We start from the raw sequence: 27,018 nt of genomic DNA, 5'->3' as shown, positions 1-27,018 counted from the left end.
GTGCACGTCATCCTGGGGGATCTGAAAGCATTTGTGAAGAGAACAGGGAAAGAAGAGGGAAGAGAGCAAAACCAACAGGCACTAGCACTGCTGCCCACAGGGGGCGGGGCTTGAGGCAGGGCCTGTGCCAGAGGGGGGCCTGGCACAGTTAGGGCCAGCTCAGGGCCCAGAGCAGAGGGGGAGCAGGCAGAGGCAGGGCCTTGGGGCCCAGGATGGAGGAGGACCAGGCACAGCTGGGGCCAGCTCAGGGCCCAGAGCAGAGGGGGACCAGGCACAGCTGAGGCCACTGCAGGGCCCAGGTGAGAGGGGAACCCAGCACAGTCGGGGCTGCTTTGGGGCCTGGGCCGGAAGGGGGCCGGGCACAGCCAGGGCCTATCCCCCTTTTTTGCACATATGAAATGCTCCCAGCTGTGCTGCACAGCAGAACATCTTTCAATGGAGATGAAAGCCTGTGAAATGAAAGAATCCTTTCTTATTTCTTTCACATTTGTGTTTGTTGACTGCAGTTCCAACCAGGTGGACTCGCAGTGTCTTGCAAGTGCCACCTGGAAGCAGGTACAGAGTGGAGACACAGCACCCTCAATGTCCAGGTGAGTAACAGCAGCCAAGGAGGCCTTTGGGCTCTGCAGGGTCCAAGTGTGGAGCTTTACACACAGGAACAGCTGAGTATAAAGACAGTGGCAGAGCTGCAGAGCTTGCCATAGTAGGGAGGCACAGTGGCTCAGCTCATTTCCCACAGTAACACAGGAAATAAGAGCCATGAGGGAAATGCAGATGCCTTCTGCCCCCATCAGAGGGGAGGAATGAGCTGCACTTCCACAGAGACATTCCTCTCACAGCCACTCACACCTCAGGTGTGGAGGGATGAGCTGGGGCTGCTGGTGGCAGCTGTGGAACACTGCCATCTGTGGTGCTCCATCCTACCTTGGAGGTGGGCATGTAGAGCTGAGGACCTTTGTCACTGCACAAATGACTGCAAGCAGAGATGTAGCAGAGGGAACATAAAGCATTTAATAACTTATACAAAGCAATGAGTAATAGAAATGACAATATTTCCAACCAAATATCCCCCATCCTGGCAGTCATATCTGATCTCTACAATCCCACCCAAACAATTTCCCAGCCCCCTCCAATTCCTCCTCACTATCCCACCCCTGAATTTCCTACCCCCAATTCCCACACAGTAATTGCCCACACTAATTACCAGCATGCAGGGCATAGAGAACACCTGTTCCTTGTGTGCAGACACCTGAAAAAAAGAAGTGTCAGGGAACTGGAGGTCTGTAGCAGGTTGTGGAGGCTCTGCATAGAACGTAACCCCAGACCACAACCCCATCAGCTGCTGGAGCAGCATCATCCCTGTCATTGGGGGATGTTGCCAGTGGTGGACAGGGACACAGGGAGAAGCCACACCTTGGTGTAGCTCTGATCTGCTCATGTCCAGTCCAATCCTCTATAGCACTTTCCATCTTCTGTCCTTTGTTCTTAACCGTATCCTTCCTTCTCTTCTGCTCTTTTCCTTTCTTTTAGGTGTCTTACCTGTATCTGCTTTTCCCCTCTTCTGTTCTTTTACTGCTCTGGTCAGCATCCAGTGTCTGCACCGCAACTCTAGGTTTTGGGATGGAGAAACGTACACAGGGCATAGATTTGTACAAGAAAAGCTCTCTTGCTGTGCCCAACAGATGACAAAAAGGAGTCCTCAGGACCACAAAGGCAGCTTGTTTCTCCAAAGGCCACAGCGTAAGCTCGTGTAACTGGGAAGGACTCTGTTATACATCTCCTAAAAGTGCCTTTGAATGAATAATTTTCTGGTCTTGTTTCCAATTGTTGCTCAGAGGAAATGAGGTTTTTATCCTTGTATCTTTGTGGGAAGACAGAGAGGAGGGAACCTGTCTGGTGAAATGCTCAGGTGCTGTTTCCTTCCTTGCACCAACAGCCTGTTTGTGTCCACACGATGCCAGTTGTCCTCCTGACAGTTTCTACCGGTCCTTCTCCGAGTCCTTCTGCTAAGCACTGCTATTTCTGTATCCTCGGGGCCCTATTAGGACTAAAAAGAGGAGCGGATAACAGATGGAAGGATCTGGCCTTCTGCTGGGTGATAGCTGCCTGCATGTCCTGTTCCTGCTTTCTCTTTTCCCCAGGTGGCATTGTGCTTCCCAAGGAGCATATGGACCTTTTAGATGGGAGTGCGCAGCAAGGAACACATGGGGTCTCAGCTTCCTTCCTGCTCTACATCTGAGTGAGGGACACTGTGACCTGCTCAGGAGGCAAGATGTCATGTCAGGGAGGTGTGTTTTCCTTGTTTTTTATCATCTGTGCTTTGCTTTGCTGTGTTATTTTTTTTCCTTTGCAGTTCTATGGTTTTCTTTCCTATTTGGTGTTTTCTATGTCGTGTTTTTTTTTTTTTTTTTTTTTTTTTGTTTTTTGTTTTTTTTATAAGTTTTTTTCTGTTTTTCCTTGTCTTAGTTTTTTTCTTTTGTTTGAGTTATTATATTTTCTTTGCTTTTATTATTATTATTTTTTTTAATTCTGTGTTATTTCCTAAAATCTTTCATGGTTTATTTGTTGTTGTGTTTTTCATCTATGCTTTGCTATTTTTCTTTAGATACGCTGTATGAGAACTGTTGAATCACAGTCTGAGCCACTGATTATCACCTAGGGAAGGGACCTGGTCAGCCCTGGTTAGTGCAGGTGAGGCCAATGCAGCTGAGTGACTGGAAAGGATGGAGCCTGGCTGCACCTCTCTTACAGCTCATTTTTGAAGGCTGACTGCCCCTGGGTGGAATTTTTTTTGATGGTTTCTCCTCTGTGGAGTTTGTTCTGTGCACTTCCATCCTCAGTGGTGGGTGAGCCATTCTTTCCTTACCTTTGTAGTATATTCACACTGTCCTAGTCTTTCTGTTGTTACAGATAGTATGTGGTTTTTTTCTGTTTGTTTTCTGTGGTTTTTTAAACTTTGATTCCCTGGTTTTTGGCTTGCTTTTTTTCTTTATATTTCTTTTTTTTTTTTTTTTTTTGATGTGTCTTATTCTGCTTTACGGTGACATTTGCAAGAGACTGTGAATTCTCCTGGTTCAAATTGCAGTTGGCTTAATCAAATGTGTAAGAAATATATAAGGGCTGCTGAGGCCAGGCTGGAGTTGCATTTCTTTATGAACTGGGGTGTTGCTGCGGATGCATTTCTCTCCTGTTTTGTCTCTTTTATGGCTGTTCAAGAATATTAGATTGTGCTATGTCAGTGTTTGTTGCCATCCTGCTTTCTCTTCTCTGTCTTGCAGGTCAGCTCGTGCTGGAAGTTGATGGTATCACTGTATGAATGGAGGTCAGTTTAGGAGCAGCTGCTGATGGAAGGAATCAAGACCAGGCTAATAAATGGAAGCATCTCCTGGTAAGGTGTCAGAGGTGGCAGTAATGATGTCTGTCATCGTTAAAACCAGAGGGCAGGCTCATCCGAGTGCTTGCTGACTGATACTTGGGAGTATCTCGTTCTCCAGCTGAACGATAAGAAAGCTAAACATGTTGAGCCGTTACAGCTTGTGCTGAAGTTGTGAATGTGCCCCCAGATGTTTCCTTTAGTGGTAAATCATGTTCTGGCACTGTGGTAGCCCTATCTCTGTCATGATCTGGAGCACCGTGTCTTGTTGCGAGCCTTGTGTGCCTGTTTCCATGAACCTTGCTTTCTTTCTCTCTTCAGAGTAAGGGCAGGGTGCTTCCTTGCTTTTGGTGGATTCATCCAGGAGGCTGTTAGAAGGCCAAATGCAATGTTCATTACATGGAGGGACATGATGGGAATGGACTGTCGTTGCCACCAGGCAAAAGTGAGTTTCTTATGTCATGAATGATATAATTTTGATTATTCAGAGCAGTTGCAGTGTGGTAGAGGATGTCACAAAATCATTTATTTGGGAGCGCAGGGAAGAGTCATGAGAACCGAAACCGTAGTTTCTGTTTTGGCTGTCAAAATGGTGGAGTTTTCTTTGGGAGGGCAATAGCTGGGCTTCCTGTTAGCAGGCCCCCTCTGAGAGATTGGTCTTTGCTTGCTGCTTTGCTGTGCCTACCTGCCTGCTCCCTGTGCTTGTTCCTTTTACCTTTCCGTGCTTCTTTTCCCTTGCTTTGATGCTTTCCCTTTCAGGGCTCCTTTTCTCTTTCAGTGCTGCCTTTGCCCTTTATGTACTCCTTTTTCCTATCAGTGTTACTTTATGCTGTTCCTTTCCCTTTCGGAGCTGCTTTTTCCTTTCAGGGCTGCTTTTTTTGCTTATTTTCTTTTTCAGGGCTGCTTTTCCCTTTCAGGGCTGCTTTTCTTTATCAGTTCTGCTTCTCCCTTTCAGGGCTGCATTTTCTTGTTCTTTTTCCCTTTCACTGCCGCTTTTCCCTTTTAGTCTTGCTTTTCCCTTTCACTGCTGCTCTTCCCTTTCACTGCTGCTCTTCCCTTTCACTGCTGCTCTTCCCTTTCACTGCTGCTTTTCCCTTTCACTGCTGCTTTTCCCTTTCACTGCTGCTTTTCCCTTTCACTGCTGCTTTTCCCTTTTAGTCTTGCTTTTCCCTTTCACTGCTCCTTTTCCCTTTCACTGCTGCTTTTCCCTTTCACTGCTGCTTTTCCCTTTCACTGCTGCTTTTCCCTTTTCACTGCTGCTTTTCCCTTTTCACTGCTGCTTTTCCCTTTCACTGCTGCTTTTCCCTTTCACTGCTGCTTTTCCCTTTCACTGCTGCTTTTCCCCTTCACTGCTGCTTTTCCCCTTCACTGCTGCTTTTCCCCTTCACTGCTGCTTTTCCCTTTCACTGCTGCTTTTCCCTTTCACTGCTGCTTTTCCCTTTCACTGCTGCTTTTCCCTTTCACTGCTGCTTTTCCCTTTCACTGCTGCTTTTCCCTTTCACTGCTGCTTTTCCCTTTCACTGCTGCTTTTCCCTTTCACTTCTACTTTTCCCTTTCACTTCTTCTTTTCCCTTTCACTGCTGCTTTTCCCTTTCACTGCTGCTTTTCCCTTTTCACTGCTGCTTTTCCCTTTCACTTCTACTTTTGAACTGTAACGTGTCAGATTCCACTCTGTCACCCTGTCAGCCCTCTACATCTTCTTCACTTGGCATTGGCAATCCTGGACTGTCTCTAGTAAAAGAAATAAAAGATTCTACCTCTCAGCACGATGATGATAACATCTCAACAACTAGTGGCTTCTCCTGTAGAGCATCTGAGAAAGGTAATTTTCATATTTTTTTTAGGCTTTAGTGTAATTTTTACATCATGTGAAATACTTTGCATCCATTCATATTCCTCATCAACTTAGTAAATAAGTGAATGTCAACTTTGGAAGTGAGAATTGCATTTTATTTTTAGTGTTTTAGAAGTATTTGTTTCAGTCAACGTTTTAATGTAACTGTGTTCAGAAGTGCATTATGAGACCTTGGTATTACAAAAAAAATCAGTTCTGATTTACCCACTCTCAGCTAGTTGTATGTAAATATTTAACTGGGATGGTAGCAAGTGAAAGTGAATTGCTTTAGCTCAACAACTAGGTTTATTGCTTAGAAGGAAGAGCTACTGTCCAACAGACAGCTAGTGAGTAACTACAGGTGACAAATGGCAATGCAGGTTGTTTTCTTGTGTTTCACAAAGAGCCGATAAAGGAACTATTCTCACTGTGCAAGTTTTGAGCTGCTTTTCTGGCCTTTCTTGAAAGAAGGCTTCAGCTGTCAGTGCTGCCGTGTTTTATGCTGAGTTCACTAAGGAATGATTTTTGTATTAAATAGCTTAGGTCAGTGTGATCCTTAATAACGGGAGTTCTTTTTGTCCTTGAGGCTTTTATATCCAGTGTTTGTCTTTTTGGCAGATACCGCAGTTTCAAAAAATAATTCAGCACCACCGCTCTGGTCCGCAGAAGCTGAAAGATCTCATTCCCTCACCCAACATTCTGCGTCTAGTTCAAAGAAACCTGCATTCAATTTATCTGCTTTTGGAGCTCTCTCTCCTGTAAGTTCTGCACAGTATTTGTTTTAATCATTTGAAATGCATACCCATTTTACTGACCAGTTACCATGCTATGTTTCTACAGACGCTTGGAAACACTTCTGTCTTTAAGACAAGCCAGCTTGGAGACTCTCCATTTTACCCTGGAAAGACCACTTATGGTGGAAGGGCTGCAGCTGCAAGGCAGACAAAAGTGCGAGCTGCTCCTTATCAGGTAAGAGAAAAACAGTGTGGTAAGAAATTGTGGTTGAAATATTAAAGTAGCACTGTAGCTTTGAGAGGGGAGCCAAGAATGTGGCAACAGCTCCTATTCTTCCCTCTTTGCCTACAAAGAAGTTTAAATGGCAATTGTTATTCAAATTATTTTAATGGTTATTATGTAAGTATTTGTTGGAATGAAGGAGAATGACTGTTAAAGCTAGATGTTTGTAGTTGGGATTTCCTCTGTTAAGTCTTTAAAAATATTCCATTTGAGTGCTGTTGTATACCTCTAACTGTATCACGTTAAAATAACGTCATGCAATTAGAACAATGACAGCACAACACTGAAAACTTGTGCTTATAGTAGCAAAAGCTGCAGTGGTCAGACCTGTCTGATATTTATCTGTAGAAATTACACAATCGTATCTATGCTCATGCTATGAATAAATTGTATGAGGCTGTTTGCTCTTTACTGTATCTAGAATTAGCATTACAGATCCTTTGTTCTAATACTGAGAGGAGCATGCAGGACTAAATGCCAATCTCGAGGTGAACAGTAGCATTCTTTTTTCTTTTAATGTTTCGCACTGTTCTTGAAAAGAGTTATTTGCCCATAAGAGTTCTTGGTGTTCTGAAATGAAGCTGTAAGTGAATGCTGACAACTCTTAATAGCTAGAGTGCAAGTTTCTGATGTATGGGAAACCTTGAAAACTTGTTTTTAAAACTTCCTGAAATCTGGGAGCCCTCTATGATCAGTTATTTAAACTTTTTGCAGTGTAACTGTAGGTTATACTGAAAATAGGAACCAAAATGTTAGGCTTTTAAAGGAGACAGTAGCCTACTTATTCCTGTATGCTGTGGATTACAGCAACATACTGAGGAGAGTCCAGAAGGCCACCAAGGTGATGAGGGGTTTGGAACACCTCTCTTGTGGGAAGAGGCTGAGAGAGCCGGGCCTGTTTAGGGAGATCTCATCAGTGTCTGTAAATCCTTGAAGAGTGGATGCCAAAAGGGTGAAGCACTGGTCTCTTTTCAGTGTTGCCTAGTGCTGGGACAGGAGTCATTGGGCACAAACTGGAACACTGGAGGTTCCATGTAGATACCAGGAAGCACTTCTGTGCTGTGCAGGTGATGGAACATTGATACAGGCTATTCAGAGGCTGTCGAGTCTCTTCCTTGGAGGTCTCCCTAAGATGTCTGCATGCAGGCAAGAGAGAAGTAGAACTAAAAACTCCTGGTTGCGGTTATATATACTGATTTAAAGATGGTATTGTACCATCACGAAACTCCTGAGGTCTGTGTTGTTAGTGAAAGCGCTGTCTGGATCACAAGCCTTTGCTTCAGTTCAGTTTTCCTAATTACTGCTTCAGAGACACCGGCAGTCATAACATCTTCCATCTTTACTTTCTACACATATGGGCTTCTTGTTTTTGTTTTATCCCGTGTGCAAGATGTATTGGAGACCCAGTTAAACTGCTATAACTCAGAATGTTTTTTCATTGTCTTGAGCTCCCAGCGAATGCGTTTTTCTCTGTCATCGGAGAATATTGGTTATATTGTTCGTGTAGCCTGGGGCCATAAAATACACGTGTGTTTAACTCAAAATTGAACAGCATGACAATTACAATGTTGTTTTTCAGACACCAGTAAGGCAAATGAAAGCTAAACAAGCAAACGTGCAATCCTATGGTGTGACGAGTTCCACAGCACGGCGCATCCTGCAGTCACTAGAGAAGATGTCAAGTCCTCTGGCAGTAAGCAGCACTCCTTTTAATATATTAGTAAAACTTAGTAGATGTGCCAGTAAAGAATGAAAGTCTTCCCTATGTTGAGCCCTGTTTAATTTATTGCATTATTTTTTCCACAGGATGCTAAATGAATTCCATCTTCTGTTCTCTTGTTCCTAAAGATACCACCACTGTAAACAGCATCAGCAATAAAAAGGAAGAAGAAGAAGAATATGATGGTCCCTTCAGACCTGCGAAGGTCTTAAAGGAAGGGAGTGTATTAGACATTCTTAGAAACCCTGGTGAGATAATGAACTTCTTTTTAAAATATACTGCAAAAAGAAAAAAAATGCTAACGTGGATTTAGAAAAATTAGAAAAGCTTATGTGATGGTTAGTGCAGTATTAGCTGCAAATACAAATTTAAGGAAACATTATGTAAAGTCTGTTAGGATGAATCAGCCCATTCAAAGTGGCTTTTATTACTGAAAGTAAAACTGCAACTTCCCTCTGAATGGACAGTCACTTTTTTCATCACTTTAAAAGAAGCAGGATATACAGCCTTGCTACTCAGAGGCTTCATTGCTGATGAAAAAATAAGCCAGCAAGACAGTATTTGTTTTATCTTTACAAGCAACTTGAGCTGCTACTGAAGATGTGCTTTCTTTAGTGTTTGTTAGTAGCATCTGTTTTCTGTTAGAATTGGCAACTTGAAATAAGAAGTCAGCCTGTGTCCAGTGCACTTTGAAGAAAGATTATAAAATTGACAGTGTTTGCTGCCCCCGCACCTCCGTCGCCCCGCACCGCACATCTGATGGAAGAGGCGCGGCGGAGGCAGCCCCGGGTGCATCTCAGACGCCTGGCACTGCCACCCGGGTGCATCTCCTGCCGGCTGGCAGACAAGGACAAGCAGCACAGGGACAGCAGCCAGCCGGCCAAGCACCCCGTGCCTCCTCTGATGCAAACTGGACAGCTCATGGAGGAGGCACAGCGAAGGCAGCCCCGAGTGCTTCTCACCCGCCTGGCACTGCCCACCCCCCTGGCTGCCCCCGCACCTCCGTCGCCCTGCACTGCACACCTGATGGAGGAGGCACGGTGGAGGCAGCCCCGGGTGCTGCTCAGCCGCCTTTGACTGCCACCCGGCTGCATCTCCTGCCAAATGGCACACAAGCAGCACGGGGACAGCAGCCAGCCGGCCAAGTGCCCAGCACCCACCTGCACCACCACAAGAGGCCAGAGCAGCGGGCACAAGCAGCACACTGGCAGCCAGTGTCCCCGCCACAACCAGGAAGACACCGCGCTGCCAGCATGTTCCAGGCCACAACCACCGGCGCTAGGCGGAGCTGCCTGTGTCAGCATGGCGGCCGGCAGGAGGACTTGGTGCCCATCACACCCCAACAGCAGCTCCAGCAGGAGCGGACCAAGAAACCGGCCCACTTGGTGGAGCAGGAGACGTGGCCGTAACCGACCAAGGCGCTTCCCTGTAGCCCTGGGCTCCTGGCCGGCCCCCACCACACCCAGAGAGCAGCGGCAGTGTTCCAGGGGCACCAGCACCAGCCCCAGCCCTACCCCTCCCAAACTGGGCTGTCCGCAAAATGGCATCTTGGACTGGGGCACTGCGGGGCTCTGAAGCTGATGGACCGACAAAGCGTTGCACTGTCAAAGCTCCGGGCTGGGAAATGCTGGGTGGGGGGTGGGAAATGGTTGGGGGGGAAGGGGTGGGAATTCTTGGGGTGGCCAATATTAGGGTGGGAATTGGGGGTGGCTGGTGGGTGGGAATTGGGGGTGGGGAATTTTTGGGGTGGGGGAGTGGTTGGGGGGCGGGAGTTTGGGGTGGGAATTCGTGGGAATTGGCGGTGGGACCTTTTTGGGGTGGGCAATGAAATGGCTGTACTCTGCTACTGGTGGGGTGGGAATCTGGGGGGGCGTTGTAATACCAGAAGAATTTTACAGAGCAGCAGCCATGCATCAAGAGAAGGGCTTCACAGAGCAGCAGCTGTGGAGGGAGAAACAGCATGAGAACCAAGGGCACCTCTAGGAAAAGAATGAGTAGCTCATGGCTTTCAAGGGGGAGTTTTTGAAGGGGGGGTCGTTATTGCGGTAGCTTTCCTCCAATTGGTGTGTATGGTTTTAAACGCCCTCATCTGTCTGCTATAAAAGCATGGCTTTTCGGGCAGTCGATGGTCGCAGCCATATTTAACCATACTGCTGTCTGGCTGTTTGTCCTAGCGGGCTGACCTTTTGCCTTCAGGTTTGCCAACTACTGTCTCAGGAACCAAAGTTATTAGGCATTATCCAGGTTATCATGTGCTTCTACTAATTTAATAGATTGGATGTGAATCCAATGGGGTCTGATGTTACAAATGGTGCTGGAATCTGCGGGAATAATCATTGAATGTATTAGTAATGCTCAGTTATGATGCTATTACCTCTCTTATATCCAACTAATTTGGATTTTTCAAATATGACCACGCATCACTTGAGAGGAAGGCGCACGCTCATAGAACTGAATGGGGGAGTTGATTTCATTTTCCAAGCAGGTGTTCCACTTGGGCTCTGTATCACGCACTGGCCATGCGGATATGGAGTACAACTGGAAGAAATCCCTCAGACCCTGAATGCAGGAGAGAATGTGTGGTGGGTGAGAGAGGAAAGGTGCACTTTGAAGCAGGGGACGCCCTGCTGGCACTGCCTGTCGCATCCACCACCAACACGGTTTGCTCTTTATCCTGCTCCACAGCTGCTGCTCTGTCAAGTCCTTCTCTTGATCCATGGCTGCTGCCATTCTTCTTGGATTACAACAGGGGGCTGGGAGGTTTTTGGCAGAGGGAGGGAAGTCGATTGGGGGTGGGAGTTTGAGGGGGTGGGATCAGAAAGGATTGTTAGGGTGGGAAATGGTTGGGAATACTGTCATTTCTTGACTGTTTGCTACGTTCAATGATTACATGTCTTTGCCATATTTCTGCCTGCCTGCGGCCGTTCCTTCAGTTACAAACCCCACCTCCCCAGGCCCCCGGGCCCACCTTCAGGGCAATGTGAAAGGGCAGCAGAAAGGGCAGTGTCCCAGATCTGCCACCACCATTGGACCCATCCCTCCCCTCCTCAGTCAGTTCTGCGTGGGAATGGAGGGATGAGAAAGGGGGATGGACGGGAATTCTGGGAGAGCTGAGTGGCTCAGCCTGGAGTGGAGGAGGCTCACTGCCATCCCAGACACAGCCATCAGTCCCCAGGTGCAGAGAGGACTGAGCCAGGCTGCACCCTGCAGCACCCAGCAGCAGGATCCCAGTCTGAGGCCTGCCTAGGTCGTGTGGCTGCGCTGCAGGCTGAGCTATGGAGAAAGCCCCACTTGGAGATTTCTTCGCTCCCTGAATGTTCCCCCCTTTCTCCATCTTGCTCTGCTCCATCCCCAGCCGCAGCCCGGCGTCCCCGACATGTTGCTGTGCTTGCAGAGCTGGACTTGGCCCTTGACCTGTACAGGCCCCTGTCCCCACCTGTCGGATATCCACCTTGCCTTCTCACCCCTCTCTCTAGATCCAGTTCATGCCCCATCTATCTCACCTCCATGTCCCACCTACGTCCTCTCTACGTCTTTTGGTCTCCCCCAAACCACCCTCACGGTGCCTTACCTCCTGGCAGGCTCAGGGAAGGAGCACCCGGTGCCCTGAGCCCACAGGCCCAGCCCTGCACAGCACTGCACACAGCACTGTCATGGCGGCGCCCGGTGCTGCCGCACAGCATCCTGGGAGTGGTAGTTCCTGCGGGGCCTGCAGCTCCCAGCAGGCCCTGCAGCTCCCAGCAGGCCCGGGCGAGGGCAGAGGGGAGCAGTGCTGTCAGCCGGGAGCTCGCCCAGAGAGCCCGATGTTCGGAGCACTTCACACCAGGAACTTTGGACTCGGCTGCTTCTGTCCACAACGTCCCTGAGCTGCTCAGGAAGCACAACTGTCTCACCCTCTGACAGCTGGGCTGTGCAAAGGAGGCTGCAGTTGCAGGCTCAGCTCTGCCCTGTTCCAGCAATGCACTTCCTTACAACTGGAGCACTGTCACGCTTGCTTCTTGCTTCAACGGAGCAATCGCCCACCGCTTTGCACACCTCTGTGCTCGTGCAAATGGCCACCACCCCATCCCTGCACACACACACACACACACACACGTACCACCCCATCCTTGCACACACACACACACACACACACACGTTCCACCCCATCCCTGCACACACACACACACACACACACACACACACACACGTTCCACCCCATCCCTGCACACACACACACACACACACACACGTACCACCCCATCCCTGCACACACACACACACACACACACACACATACCACCCCACCCCTGCACTCACACACACACACACACACACACATGTACCACCCCATCCCTGCACACACACACACACACACACACACACACACGGACCACCACATCCCTGCACACACACACACACACACACATACCACCCCATCCTTGCACACACACACACACACACACACGTTCCACCCCATCCCTGCACACACACACACACACACACACACACCACCCCATCCCTGCACACACACACACACACACACACGTTCCACCCCATCCCTGCACACACACACACACACACACACACACGTACCACCCCATCCCTGCACACACACACACACACACGTACCACCCCATCCCTGCACACACACACACATACACACACACGTAGCACCCCATCCCTGCACACACACACACACACACGTACCACCCCATCCCTGCACACACACACACACACACACACATGTACCACCCCATCCCTGCACACACACACACACACACACACGTACCACCCCATCCCTGCACACATACACACACACACACACACATACCACCCCATCCTTGCACACACACACACACACACATACCACCCCATCCTTGCACACACACACACACACACACATACACACGTACCACCCCATCCCTGCACTCACACACACACACGTACCACCCCATCCTTGCACACACACACACACACATTCCACCCCATCCCTGCACACACACACACACACATGTATCACCCCATCCCTGCACACACACACACACACACACACATACCACCCTCTCCCTGCACTCACACACACACACACACACACACACACACACACCACTCTCTCCCTGCACTCACACACACACACACACACACGTACCACCCCATCCCTGCACACACACACACACATGTACCACCCCTTCCTTGCACACACACACACACACACACACACGTACCACCCCATCCCTGCACACACACACACATACACACACACGTACCACCCCATCCCTGCACACACACACACACACACACACACGTACCACCCCATCCCTGCACACACACACACACACACACACACACACACGTACCACCCCATCCCTGCACACACACACACACACACACACACACATACCACCCCATCCCTGCACTCACACACACACACACACACATGTACCACCCCATCCCTGCACACACACACACACACACACACACACGTACCACCCCATCCCTGCACACATACACACACACACACACACACACACGTACCACCTCATCCTTGCACACCCTCCCACATGCGTGCACTAATGGACTCACCCATGCACACTCACATGTGTGCAACCCCAGCACTGTCCACGGCTCCGTGCACGCTCATTTGTGCATGAAGATGTGCACAGCCTTGCTCACAGCCATGTGCATACACACAAGTGGGCAAGAACAAACAGTCCACTGGCGTCCCTCTGTCTGTGTCTCACCGGCTGTGTCACCAGAAGAGAATTCAACTCTCAAGAATGAAGAACTCACATCTGGCTCCAAGGAATGTAACTGTCCTATCTCCCAGAGATCTCCACTGTCTCACCTGGTCGTGAGCGTCCCTCACAGCCAGCCAGAAAAGCAAGCAGAGGCTGAGACCAAGGAACCCCTCCCTGATGTGCAGCTCTCTGACAGTTTCTCTTTACACAGAGTGCTGGCGGCAGCCGCGTGCATTATCACACGCACTTGTATGGGCAGTTGGTGTCTAGACGTGAAGGAGACTTGCTAATTGCCCTGCTGACATATAGGGACAGACAGAAAATTTCAAGTAGGAGCTAGAGCATGTATATAAAGGATGTACAGACCTACAGTTAAGGATGTGGATTTGCATCTGAGTCTGTGCCTGCAGACGATGCAAGCACTATGCATTGTCACCCAATGGAAATGATCAAACAGCTGCTTTGGGACAGACTGTCTGTAGGGCTCAGGAAGTGTGGCCTTCCAAGGTACTTCAGGTGTCCCAAAGAACAGAGGCAAGCAGTGATGATTCCTTTCTCTCTTGATTCTAATACTTGTAGGTAGAGCGCTTGAGAAAGACTTTGGAGGCTTTCCTCAGCCTCTACCTTTCCTTGTACGTTTACAAAAGCAGACTGTCTAAAAACAAGAAGACTGGACACACTTTTTGGGTTTGGTTATTTTTATTAGAATTTTTTTAATATTATAATATATATAATATATATTATATAATTTATTATTGTGTTTATTATATTATATATATTATGTATATAATGTATATTATGTATATTATAATATATATATTATATAATCATATATTATAATATATAATATATATAAATAATATACAATATACAAATTTTTTAAAGTTGTTTTGGCGTTTTTGTTGTTTTTTGTTGTTTTATTCCAGTCCAGTGTAATAAATTCTCAGTCTTAAAAGGGATGAATTTTTAAGGCCTTCCTGCTGATGGACCACACTCCACTTGAACGTCAAGTGGAGCATGAGGTAGCCTTCATCCAGAAAGGTGGAATCTTGATGGGATGTTGCTGTCTTATGGAGAGGAATCTCGGCGTCCCCCAGGCTGAGCCAACACACGGACACAGATTTCTGGATGGTGACCATCGCTTTCTGCCCCTGCTCCTGCTGCCTGGTCTCTCTTCATCATCGGTATCCAGCAGGAGATCACGAAGCCCTGGAGGCACGGTGATATCCAGGTCATCGTCTGAAACTTCTTCCACCAGATTGGAAGGGACCAGTCCTCTTGTGCCATCCGTCAGCTCTCCCAGAAACCAGCCATCCTCATCCATGTCTCCACAGATGTAAACGTATTGTCCAGCTGTCAGTGGAAGCTCGTTTTCTGGGTCCTCATTAGGGCCCTCATAAGGATTTTGTAGCTGTGACGAGCTAAGAATCTTCGTTTTGGTGGTGATGGTCTGCGAAAATGTAGATGCAGACTGCCACTGGCCACACTTTTGACTCCCCCGGCTTTTCCTGGGGATCGGGGCATTCCTGTTTGGGATTTCTGTGTGGCCTCAGCTTTTTCCCCATCTCCTGGAGCTGTGTGCATTTTTCCTCCAGACTCTTGCTGAGCACTCCAAGCTTGATGTCAGCCTGCTGGAGGTCTCTCAGCAGGTGGTTCTGGGCCTTCAGGGCCTGGCAGTGACTCTCCAGGTTGCTCAGGGCTTGTTGGAGGTAGCTGCACTGCTCCAGCAGCTTGCTGCTTGTGCTGCCTGGGAACCCCGGGTCTTCCTTGGCCGTCTCATTCTCCTTTTCCAGATGCTGTCCCTGCAGCTGGTTGATGTCCTCTGCCTTCTCTGTGGCCTCTTTGGATGTGGAAGAGGCCTCCTTGAGGTGCTGGACTATTTCCAGCAGCTGCTGGGTACGGAGGCAGAGCGTACGCATCTTGTCCTTGAGCCGCTCGACCTCCTCCCACATCTGCTGAGAGCTTCTGCTCCTCAGCAGGCAGCACTTCTCTCCAAGGAGGCTGCACTGTCTATGCAGCTCCTTTAGCTTCCTCAGCAGGTGGGTGTTCTGCTCCTGCTGCTCTCTGTGCTCAGGTGGGCAGGCCTCTTGTTGCTCTGCAGCCTCCTTTTCCAAATGCTGTCCCTGCAGCTGGTTGACCTCCTCTGCCTTCTCTGTGGTGTCTTTGGATGCGGAAGAGGCCTCCTTGAGCTGCCAGACTATTTCCAGCAGCTGCTGGGTACGGAGGCAGAGCGTACGCGTCTTGTCCTTGAGCCACTCCACCTCCTCCCATATCTGCTGAGAGCTTCTGCTCTTCTCTTCAAGGAGGCTGCACCGTCTCTGCAGCTCCTTCAGCTTACTCAGCAGATGGGTGTTCTGCTCCTGCTGCTCCCTGCGCTCAGGTGGGCAGGCCTCTTGTTGTTCTGTAGCCTGAACACCCACCTCTGCTACAGCCCGATGGCAGGCCCTGGCCCTGTTGAAGAAGACGCGTGGCTGCCCCTCCACGTGCTCCAGGATGTACTGCAGGAAGTGTCTTCTCTGCTCCTGCAGCTCACACTGGAGGCGCTTGCTCTCCACGGCCTGCTCTGCACGGGACTTCCAGCAGAGCTGCCGCTGGACTTCCTGCTGCATTCTGTGGTCTGCTCTGCTGCTGTCGCTCCTCAGCAGCGCCTCCGCCAGCTGCCGCTGCAGTTGCCATGCCTGGCGGATGGTGTCGTTGCGCCGCTTCTGCAGCAGCTCCTGCATCTGGTGCAGCTGGGCCTCCTTCTCCTGCAGCAGTTGGCAGATCTCTGCTTGCCACTGCCTCAGGTTCTGCTCCCGCAGGCGCTGCAGCTTTGACACCCGCACCCGCTCCCACTTGGAGCGCAGTTTGTCGGCCAGCAGCTGCCGCTCCCGCTCTGCCGCCTCCTGCCGCTCACGTCTCTCAGCAGCGCAGCGGCGCTGCAGCTCCTGGGAGCGGAGCCGCTCGCCCTCCAGCTGGGCCTGCAGTGCCTTCAGCTCCTGCCTCTTCTCCTCCCGCTGCGCAGGGCAGGCGGGGGGCTGTGCCGGGCCCCGGCGGGGAGAGGGCCGGCTGCCCGGGATCCCCAGGTCTTCCTTGGCTGTCTCTGGCACCTAGAACCAGAAAATCATAGAATAACAGAATGGTTTGTGTAGGAAGGGGCCTTCAAGACTCTCCCGTTCCAAGCCCATGCCAAGGGCAGGGACAACTTCCACTAGGTCAGGTTGCCCAAAGGTGCGTCCAGCCTGGCCTGGGGCATTGCCAGGCGTGTGGCAACCACAGCCTCTCTGGGCAGCCTGTGCCAGCGCCTCTGCCCCCTCATGGTGTCCTGTCTTCTTATATCTCATCCAGATCTCCCCTCTTCTACTTTCAGGGCACTGTCCTTTGTTGTATCACTACCCTCCCTTACAACCAGTACATCTCCAGCTTTCCCCAGTTCTCCTTCAGGCACTGGAGGGCCGCTCTGTGGTTTCTCCAGAGCCTCCCCTCCCCAGGCTGAACAATCCCCACTCTCTCAGTGTGTCATCTTACCTGGACGTGAGCGTCCTTCACGGCAAGTCGACTGGAGCCCTGCTCTGCACGGTGGCAGTGCAGAGCTCCCTCCTTTTCTTGGGAGCAGGACATTGCGTTACGGAGCACATCTGCCCAGCTCCCCACGATGTAATAGGTGAAGAGCCTCCTCTCCAGCTCCAGCTGATGCTGGAGGTGGCGGATGCAGGCGGGCTGCTCACCATTCGTCTCCCAGCGCAGCTTGCTGAGGACGTCCTGCAGCTGGGCATGGGCCGCCTCGCTGCTGGGGGGGTTCCTCAGCACCTTGGCCAGCTGCTGCTGCAGCTCCCGAGCCTCGCGCAGGGCTGCATCGCAATCACGCTGCAGCAGCTCCTTTGTCGCGCGCAGCTCGGCCTCCTTCCAGAGCAGCAGCTGCCGGGTCCCCGTCACCCGCTGCCGCTGCTCCCACTCCTTCAGCTGCTGCTCTTCCTGGGCCTGCTGCTTCTCCCAGGCACAGCGCAGTTGGTCGGTCAGCAGCTGCCGCTCCCGCTCTGCCGCCTTCTGCAGTTCACATCTCTCGGCAGCCCAGCGGCGCTGCAGCTCCTGGCAGTGGAGCCGCTCACCCTCCAGCTGGGCCTGCAGCACCTCCAGCTCCCATCTGTTCTCCTCCTGCTGCACAGGATGAGCTCACATAGTGGTGCAGATGAAGAGGTATTGTACAAGCCATTCACTGTGCGGGCTATATTCATCTCTATAGCCGAACCATGCCAAGTCAGTGAAAGAAGTAACTTGCTGGATTCTAAAATAGTTTTGCTTGAGAACGGCGCTGTTGCCAACTCTACTTGTTACAAAATGAACTACACCAGAGAGAGAAGGAAAGGGCAGCAAAGTTTTATATTTCTTTATGTTAGGAAAAATGGTAAATTTCTCAACCAATATGCTACTCAAGTATCCCCTGTATAGCCCTGAACCATGACCCATGTAGGGGTGTTAGAGTATTGTGAAGTTATGAAACAGCAGAGGTAGACAATAATAGTGCTGACATTGCTATTTAGTAGTTAATCAGTTAAAATGTATAGTTTAACCATAAGACAGATGGAATGGACTGGTCTAGCCCGGATGGCTCGGATGAAAGAAGATAATGAATTTCTGGACAAGTTCAAAAGAAGAGTAACACGTGAAGCATGAAGCCTGGGCCTAGGATGAAACACGAGAAAGAAGGACTGAAGATGTATTGATTAATCATGAGAAATGAATAACATAAATGATGTAATGTTTACCTAATCATATAAATATAGGACGTTTGTAAAGCTTAAGGGTCATTCACTAGGAGTGACCCAAGCTCTGTATGCATGTTTCACCTGAGCACTGAGCTTGTTAATAAAATCAACCCTGGAGTACCCACGAGTTCGAGTCTCGACCTGGTTCCTTTCTGCAACAGTTTGGCACCCCAGATGGGACTCTAGGCGTTGATTGGGGTAAGTGCCTAAATTTTTTATTATATCCAGGGGGAAGTGCATCCACTCTTTTAAGGGTTCGAGTCCTATTTTTGGGGTTCAAGTCCCCGAGGCTTCTTATTTTTGGGGGGTTTGGGGTTCTATTTTTCTGCGGTTTATTTTCCTCATTACAGAGTGGCTGCAATTCTCACTGGACCTTGGATTTCTATTTGGAGAATAGTTATGGGGGGATCGCCGTCTATAATTAAGGGTTCACCCTTAGAGGAAATTTTGTGTAACTGGAGTAAGATTGAAGGTGTTGTGGGGTTAAAAAAGAAGCGAGTGATCACTCTGTGTCAGGATGACTGGCCATTCTTAACCCGGGTTCGTGGGGCTGGTCCCGACGAAGTATGGCCACCTGAGGGGACGTTTGATGATAAACGTCTTGCTACCATGCGGCGAATACTCCAAGATAGAAATCCTTATCAAATGGATTATTTATATGTGTGGATAAATTGGGCTGATAAAAGAAATCAAATTAAGTTGGGGAAGGCTACTAGCAAAACTGAATTATTAGCATATTTTGATGAATTACATCAGGGTGGGTATAATTCTGATCGGGAAAAAGATGGAAATAATAAAGAAGTGGGGCAGTATCCGATGACTATTGAATTTCATTCTAATCCGAGGGTTGGTCCTGATACCGGCCCTGATGTACCACCTCTATTAGCAGCAGCAGTACATCAGCCTTGGAAACCGGGAGATTTGATGCTATGGCAAGAGAAAATGCCGCGTTTATGGGAGGATGCGGAAAAATGTGCTAAGATGTTGTCTAGTATTTTCAGAGATTATAAACCTAATTGGGAGGACATACAGACTCTGTTACAGGAATTATTTACTGTAGAAGAGAGAGAGAAGATCATGGCTAAGGATAGAGAGTTATCAAATACTAATCCAGGAAGACCTGTATGGCCCATAGCTGATCCGAAATGGAATATTGTTAGACAGGATGAGCTTCAGGCTTGGAGAACGGCTACACAGGGTTTGCTAGAGGCTGTACGCCAGTGTGTCGAGCGGGTTACTAATTGGTCCAAAGTACAGGAATGTCAGCAACGGTTGGATGAACATCCCAGTGATTATTGGCATAGACTTCGTTCTGTTTTACTTAAGTATGGGGGTATGACAGAGCAGACTTTTCAAGAGCCGCTTGCAATTAGTGTGTTTGTAAATCAGGCTGCACCCGATATTAATAAGTATTTTAAGAAACATATGCCGGGATGGCAGGCAGAGGGGTTGCAAAAAATATTATCTGTTGCTACGTTTGTATACAATGGGCGAGATCAGGAGAGACAGGAGAAAATGCAAAAAGAGAAGGATGAGGAGCGAAAGCGACAGGAACGAGAGAGAGAGACCGAGAGGAAACGTGAGAGGCAGGAAAAACGAGAAGATATGGCTTTTTTGGCAGCTGCGATTACTCAGTCAGCTCAACAGAATAGGTGGCAAAATGCTAGAGGCAGAGGTAGAGGAAATCGGGGAAGGAGACGAGGATTTCCACCCCAGATTGGTGGAGAAATTGTATGTTATTGGTGTGGAGATTTTGGACATATGCAGCGAGAATGCCCCCTCAGACCTCGACCTTTTCTAACCCCCCAGGGTTATCCGCTGACAGACGCATCTGGGCCTCATATAGATTCAGGAGTGGGAGGCTTGCGACGAACTCACTCGCAATAACAGGAGGATGGCTGTTACTCTGAGTCCAGAAGGTCATGTAATCGCAGAAGTAGATGGGCTAGAAGTTACATTCTTAGTAGATACAGGAGCAACTTTAAGTTTGTTAAATTTTGATTTGCCTGAAAAATCACTAGAAACTGTTACTATCAAGGGAGTTTTAGGGGTAGAAGAGAAATACTTGAGTAAACCACTGCCTGTAACCTTGTCAGGACGGATGACATGGGCACAGTTTGTTATTTCACCCACTTCTCCAATATCCCTATTAGGAAGAGATGTCCTCCGAGAACTAGGCACTAAATTAGATTTGAATTCAAAAGGGATGAAACTTTACTTTTTGGGGAATGTACTAGCTGTAGAAAGAGAACAGAAACAGAAAATTGAAATTCCAGATGACTTAAAAGACATACCCTCCGGTTTGTGGAGTCATAGTAGTAAGGATATAGGATTTTTGAAATCTGCAAAACCAGTGGTAATCAAGACAAAAGCTGGACCACCGCCCTCAATTAAACAGTACCCGATTGCGACAGAAGCATTACCTAGTTTAAAGAAACAAATTCAGTATTTTATTGATGAAGGGATATTGAGACCCATTATTAGTCCATATAATACTCCTATTCTGCCTGTTTCTAAAAATAGAAAGGATGAGGACGGGAACCCTGAATATCGTTTTGTACAAGATTTAAGAGCAATTAATGAACATGTTGAAGCCCTGCACCCTGTAGTTCCTGACCCTTCACTAATATTAACTGAAATACCAGAATGGTCCAGGTGGTATACTGTAATGGATCTGACGGGAGCTTTCTTTAGTATACCTATTGCTGAGGAAAGCCAAGAGATCTTTGCTTTCACATGGGAAGGGAAACAGTTAACGTGGACTCGGTTACCTCAGGGGTTTACGAGTTCACCAACTTTGTTCTCACAGATTTTGAAAAATGATTTAAAGGATGTTATTTTACCTCAAAAATCGGTGTTGGTTCAATATGTTGATGATTTACTTATTGCTAGTGCAACAAAAGAAGCTTGCATAGAAGACACAAAGTATTTATGTAATAAATTGTATGAAAAAGGACATAAAGTCTCCCTTTCCAAATTGCAGTTTTGTAAGCCTGAGGTAAAGTATTTAGGGTATGTATTAGCTTCAGGGGTAAGGAAAATTGATCCAGAACGAATTAATGCTGTACAAGCAGTACCTAGGCCAATCACAAAGAAACAGATGAGGGCATTTTTAGGACAGGCTGGATTTTGCCGACCATGGATTATAGGGTATAGTGAAATTGTTAAACCTTTACAAGAAGCTACTAAGGACCAGGCCATCGAACCGATACCATGGACTGATGAAATGCAGCAAGCTTTCCAGGCTATTAAACAGGCGCTGGTATCCGCACCGGCTTTGGGACTGCCCGACTATGGTAAGCCGTTTACCTTATATGTTACCGAATCAAGAGGAATTGCAAAAGGAGTTTTAGTTCAAAAATTTGGACCTTACGAGCGGCCTGTCGCCTATTACTCACAGTCATTAGATCCTGTTGTGAGGGGAACTCCCTATTGCATTCGAGCTGTGGCTGCAGCGGCAGAACTCACCGAGAAAGTCCGGACCATTGTCTTGGGACATCCCCTGGTTGTAAAGGTTCCGCATGAAGTAGAAATCTTGCTTAAAAGGTATGCAGAAAAATCCCTTTCTCCACAGCGCGCTCACCGCTACGAAGTCATTTTGCTCCTAGCTGATAATATCACCTTAGAGCGATCAAAACCTTTGAATCCAGCCACCTTACTCCCTGATTCAACTGGAGAACAAAATAAACACGATTGTGTGCAGGTGATTCACTCAGTCTCACGACCGAGGGAAGACTTAAAGGATGAGCCATTAACAGAGCCTGAGTTAAACTTGTTTACTGACGGTTCTAGTTATTACATTGCAGGAAAGCGATACACCGGATTTGCTGTGACAACTGAGACAACTGTTCTACTAGCAGAATCTCTCCCAAGCGGGTTGGGAGCACAAGGAGCAGAACTTATTGCACTCTGTAGAGCGGCACGATTAGCACGCGGCAAGAAGGTAAATATATACACGGACTCAAAGTATGCTTTTGGAATTTGCCATGCTATCGGCATGCTCTGGAGAGAGCGAGGCTTTCTGACCTCTGCAGGGAGAACAATAGCTCACGGTGAGCTAATAAATGACCTATTACTGGCTATACAAGAACCACGAGAGATTGCTGTAGTTTACATACCTGCACACAGCTCTAAAAAACATGCGTTAGCAAAAGGAAACCAACTTGCAGATGCGGCAGCTAGAGCAGCTGCTGTGCACCCTAATTATAGTGTTCCTATTATGACTGTACAAACTATACCACTGCTATCGGACCCTAAGACACTTTATACAGAAATGAATAAAGAGGAACTGGAGGTGTGGATGCGTATGGGAGCTGTTCAAAAGGATGGGATTTGGATGATTGGTGATAAACCTATGTTACCACATAAATATTTGCTAACTTTAGTAAGGTGGTATCATGATAGAAGCCATGGCTGTCCAGGAAATATTGCAAATCAGATTGATCGTTTGTGGATAGCACCGGGAGTATATGCAGCAGCTAGACGAATTGCTGCAGGATGTGAAATATGTCAAAAGTACGGGATAACCAGACCCAGGATGGAAGAAGGGAAGAGACCTCCAGCTGAATATCCTTTTCAGAAACTTCAAATTGACTTTGCTGAAATGCCACCAGTATTGGGATTTAAATATATGTTAGTTATTGTGGATCATTTGTCTGGCTGGGTGGAAGCATTTCCTACACGAAAGAATGATACAAAAACTGTGATTAAAATTCTGTTACGAGACTTAATTCCAAGGTACGGAGTCCCAGAAGAAATAGACTCAGACAGGGGAACACATTTTGTTTCCTCAATGATGGCCGAATTGTCAAAGACACTGGGAATTACTATGGCGGCACATACACCGTATCATCCACAGTCATCCGGAAAGGTAGAGAGAATGAATAGGACTATTAAAGATAGATTAGGCAAAGTAATGTCACAAACAGGACTCAAATGGCCAGATGCATTACCTTTAGTCTTATGGGATTTGAGAACATCCCCTAGGGAGCCTTTAAAAATTAGTCCAGCTGAGGTTTTATTTGGGAGAGTAGTGGCAGTACCAGGAACATATGTCTCAGCAAAAACTGCACTTTTGGAAGGGGAAGAGAATATTACTCAATATTTGTTGTATTTACAAGATTCTTTTAAGAGAATTCAGCAATATGCTTATTGTTATCAAGGATTACCAAGAGATGTTAAAGTACATGATATTATTCCAGGAGATATGGTAATGGTGAAAGTGTTTAAACGGAAACATAAAATGGAGCCCAAATGGGAAGGGCCCTATTGTGTGTTGTTAACTTCTCTTTATGCTATCAAGGTCAAGGGTAAAGAGGCATGGATCCATCATACTCATGTGAAAAAGGTCTCTGCATCCTTTTCTTCCTCGTCTGCATAGCTTCAGGACATCGGTACCAGTATGAATTCTCCTATCGGGACATTTTGACTGGACATCAGGTAACTTTGAAAACGAAAGAGGTTTCTACGACTCAGCGTGAATTCATCATAGAAGGAGAAAGAAATACTGACTTATTACAACTCAACAATGTCCGAACCCCTTTTGGCACATTTCGATGGTATATCCCCGGTAGTACTCGAGCTAATTTTAGTTTTTGCATTAGAGCACGATTTTCTTATCCTTCATACCCCAGAGTACCTCCTCCTCGGCTCCGAGCGGTATGGGTTAACCATAATATTAATTTTAGAGAACCAAGCAGTGGTACTGGAATCTGGTGTGTGGGTATGCTCCCCGGCTTCAACAATTCGTGCTGTCATAAATTCTCCATTGCGTACCCTCGGGACGGGTTTAAATTAGTTCATACACATTGGCAAGAGGTAAAATGGGGACCTATGTCCTGGCATGACACAAGTAGCCATACTCAGCAGATGAGACACCGAAGGTCTTTACAGCCACATGTCTCTTATGAATTAGGCCACTATCGTTATTGGACAGATAATTCTCATGTATCAATAATGCAATCGTTTGCCCAGAATCTAAATGTCAGTGATTGTTGGATTTGTTCAGCCTTACCTAGATCAGTAGCACATGGAGTAAATTTGATTGGTATCCCTATTCATGTTAATACTACTATTGGTCATATTTGGAATACAACAATATTAAGAAGTAATTTTACCACTCATGCTTTATCATTGGCTCATACACGATTGGAGAACAATACTTATATTCATTGTGTTGAAAATCGTGATTCTACTGGAACCTATTTGGGAAATTGGACTTTACGATGTGATAATCTCACTGCTATTAAAAACAGAAATCAATTGATTTTGAGTCTCCCAGGAGCCTATTGGCTGTGTGGAGAACATGCGTACAAAATTTTACCCAAAAAGTGGCGAGGAAGATGCACTTTAGGCCTAGTTGTACCCGATATGGAGATCATTCCCAGAGAAATAAATGGAACGTTATGGCATAGGTCTTTCTATGGACGTACTAAAAGAACTATTTTAAATCCTTTAATTGAACGACCAACAGGATTCCATGCATTTGTGCGTTGGTTTATACCTGGTTTAGGTGTTAGTGAATTGGAAAAAGCAATACTGAATGTGTCAGGGGAGGTGGAGAAGTTAGCTAATGCAACGGCTTATGGCTTATTAACTATACAAGGCGAGCTTACAAACTTATCTAAAGTAGTTTTGCAAAATAGAATGGCACTAGATATGCTTTTAGCTTCGCAAGGGGGAGTGTGTACTGTATTGAATGCTAGTTGCTGTATGTATGTTGATCAAACTGGAGAATTATTAACTGATGTTGGGAAAATATGGGAAGTAAGTAAGACAATGCAAGAAATACAGAAGGATGATACTCGATGGGGTTTTTCTGAAACATGGCATTGGCTGACATCCTGGTTGCCAAATCTTTCTGCTATTGCTAAGAAAATTATCTTGATTATAATTGTTGTGATTGTTCTGATTGTTATTGTTTATGTACTAATACAATGCTGTATGCGAATGGGGTCTGCTTTAACTGTAAAGGCACCACCGCCACCTAAGATAGTTTTTGGTGGATATCAGTAGAATACTTGGGAAAGTAGCTATTAGAAAAGGGGGGACTGTTAGGAAAAATGGTAAATTTCTCAACCAATATGCTACTCAAGTATCCCCTGTATAGCCCTGAACCATGACCCATGTAGGGGTGTTAGAGTATTGTGAAGTTATGAAACAGCAGAGGTAGACAATAATAGTGCTGACATTGCTATTTAGTAGTTAATCAGTTAAAATGTATAGTTTAACCATAAGACAGATGGAATGGACTGGTCTAGCCCGGATGGCTCGGATGAAAGAAGATAATGAATTTCTGGACAAGTTCAAAAGAAGAGTAACACGTGAAGCATGAAGCCTGGGCCTAGGATGAAACACGAGAAAGAAGGACTGAAGATGTATTGATTAATCACGAGAAATGAATAACATAAATGATGTAATGTTTACCTAATCATATAAATATAGGACGTTTGTAAAGCTTAAGGGTCATTCACTAGGAGTGACCCAAGCTCTGTATGCATGTTTCACCTGAGCACTGAGCTTGTTAATAAAATCAACCCTGGAGTACCCACGAGTTCGAGTCTCGACCTGGTTCCTTTCTGCAACACTTTAGGCAGATCTGACTTCAGCTAACCCAGCACGAGGTACGATCCCAACAACTGAACAATGCAGGGCAGCAGCTGCTTTGAAAGTTGCTTTACCAATCTGCCGATTACTTTTTACGTCTAATTGCAGTCTTTATCTTCTGACCGGGAACTGAAGATCCGGAGGCAGAGAAAATATTTTTTCCATTAGTCCTATGAATAGAAACCGGTAGCACAGAGTTAGGACAACGCAGAGTTAGCGCAACGACACATCATCAGTAGGGTAAAACTAACCTGTCTCACGACGGTCTAAACCCAGCTGACGTTCCCTACTGTTAGCTGACAGTTCAGTAGCAGCACTGAGCAGATATTCCAGAACAACTGTTTTATCATCTGGCTGCTCACTACTCAGCAGCTGGCAACAGACAACGTATGATGAATGGGAAGAGAGTTCCAGAAACCAAAAGCAATGAAATCTCTCTCATTCAGCAGGTAAGCAGCAGCGTAACAGCTCAATTCAGATCTTATTTTTCAAGAACACTTCTCATGGCTGCATGATATTTCTGAGAGCTGTGCTGCTATAAAGCCATCGTTGCCTACTTAGCCAGTCACACTAACAGAGCGAGGAGAGATGCTGTCCTTAGACATAAATTCTGAAGTACATCTGAGCACCTCGCAATTTAACATCAGTAGAGGCTGCCTGCGCTCCACAGATAGTACCAAAAGCTCAAGTGAAAATATGATTTGGTCTCTTACCCCACTGTAAACGTTGCAGGTTGGCTGAATGAAAATCCTGAAGAGCCGGAAGGTAGTACCGATGCTGCCGGTGCAGGAGGATTTGCACCAAAAGTAAATACTTCTGGGTTACTCGTGAAGTTGAAATTAGAAGTACTACTCCCAAACTGGAATACGGGACCTGAGAAAGACGGGGTAGAAGGAGAAGGGAATAAGAAAGTTGAAATTTGAGTTTGTTCTTTCCAGGAAAGTCCTCCCCTCCTTCCTCCCACCACCTCTAACATACATTGCTTAGACCTTGCTCAAGGCGGC

The 27,018-nt window shown here is 47.2% G+C and overlaps 4 protein-coding genes across 8 annotated transcripts in view; 2 read left to right on the top strand and 2 right to left on the bottom strand.

Annotated features, from left to right (window-relative positions):
• The first annotated feature begins 509 nt into the window (after positions 1-509).
• Positions 510-8,616, top strand: LOC146752331 (uncharacterized). 4 transcript variants are annotated; one of them, XM_085532028.1, is made up of 9 exons: positions 1,869-1,909; positions 2,142-2,288; positions 2,606-2,691; positions 3,279-3,388; positions 3,695-5,195; positions 5,826-5,965; positions 6,048-6,176; positions 7,804-7,917; positions 8,031-8,616. In XM_085532028.1, exon 5 carries the CDS (start codon positions 4,117-4,119, stop codon positions 5,026-5,028), a length of 912 nt encoding a protein of 303 aa, XP_085388154.1. In that variant the 5' UTR covers positions 1,869-1,909; positions 2,142-2,288; positions 2,606-2,691; positions 3,279-3,388; positions 3,695-4,116; the 3' UTR covers positions 5,029-5,195; positions 5,826-5,965; positions 6,048-6,176; positions 7,804-7,917; positions 8,031-8,616. The 4 variants fall into 3 exon arrangements, with proteins under 4 accessions (XP_085388153.1, XP_085388154.1, XP_085388152.1 ...); XM_085532026.1 differs by having other exon boundaries at positions 3,279-5,195; XM_085532027.1 differs by lacking the exon at positions 1,869-1,909 and adding an exon at positions 510-590 and having other exon boundaries at positions 3,279-5,195.
• A 4,788-nt stretch (positions 8,617-13,404) lies between these two features.
• Positions 13,405-18,649, bottom strand: LOC146752330 (uncharacterized). The gene is made up of 3 exons (XM_085531936.1): positions 18,535-18,649; positions 17,172-17,815; positions 13,405-16,753 (listed from the first exon to the last, which is right to left on the bottom strand). Exons 1-3 carry the CDS (start codon positions 18,647-18,649, stop codon positions 15,086-15,088), a joined length of 2,427 nt encoding a protein of 808 aa, XP_085388062.1. The 3' UTR covers positions 13,405-15,085.
• LOC146752329 (uncharacterized) lies at positions 18,382-20,296 on the top strand. Its single transcript, XM_085531935.1, has one exon. It carries the CDS (start codon positions 18,809-18,811, stop codon positions 20,294-20,296), a length of 1,488 nt encoding a protein of 495 aa, XP_085388061.1. The 5' UTR covers positions 18,382-18,808.
• Positions 20,297-25,587: 5,291 nt separating this feature from the next.
• LOC146752328 (nuclear pore complex protein Nup153-like) overlaps positions 25,588-27,018 on the bottom strand; it is a 128,269-nt gene continuing 126,838 nt past the window's right edge. For both annotated transcript variants that reach the window (XM_085532009.1, XM_085532010.1), the window contains 2 exons: positions 26,728-26,887; positions 25,588-26,184 (listed from right to left, as the gene is read on the bottom strand). In XM_085532009.1, the coding sequence (XP_085388135.1) occupies positions 26,100-26,184; positions 26,728-26,887 (245 nt within the window). In that variant the 3' untranslated portion in view covers positions 25,588-26,099. The remainder of the gene's footprint in view (positions 26,185-26,727; positions 26,888-27,018) is intronic.

This window comes from Coturnix japonica, unplaced genomic scaffold (assembly GCF_054131305.1).
Source record: "Coturnix japonica strain WE unplaced genomic scaffold, WE-NBRP24 Scf046, whole genome shotgun sequence".
NCBI classification, from domain to species: domain Eukaryota; kingdom Metazoa; phylum Chordata; class Aves; order Galliformes; family Phasianidae; genus Coturnix; species Coturnix japonica.
Note: the sequence above shows the minus strand (reverse complement) of the source record. Positions and strands in the feature narration are given on the sequence as shown.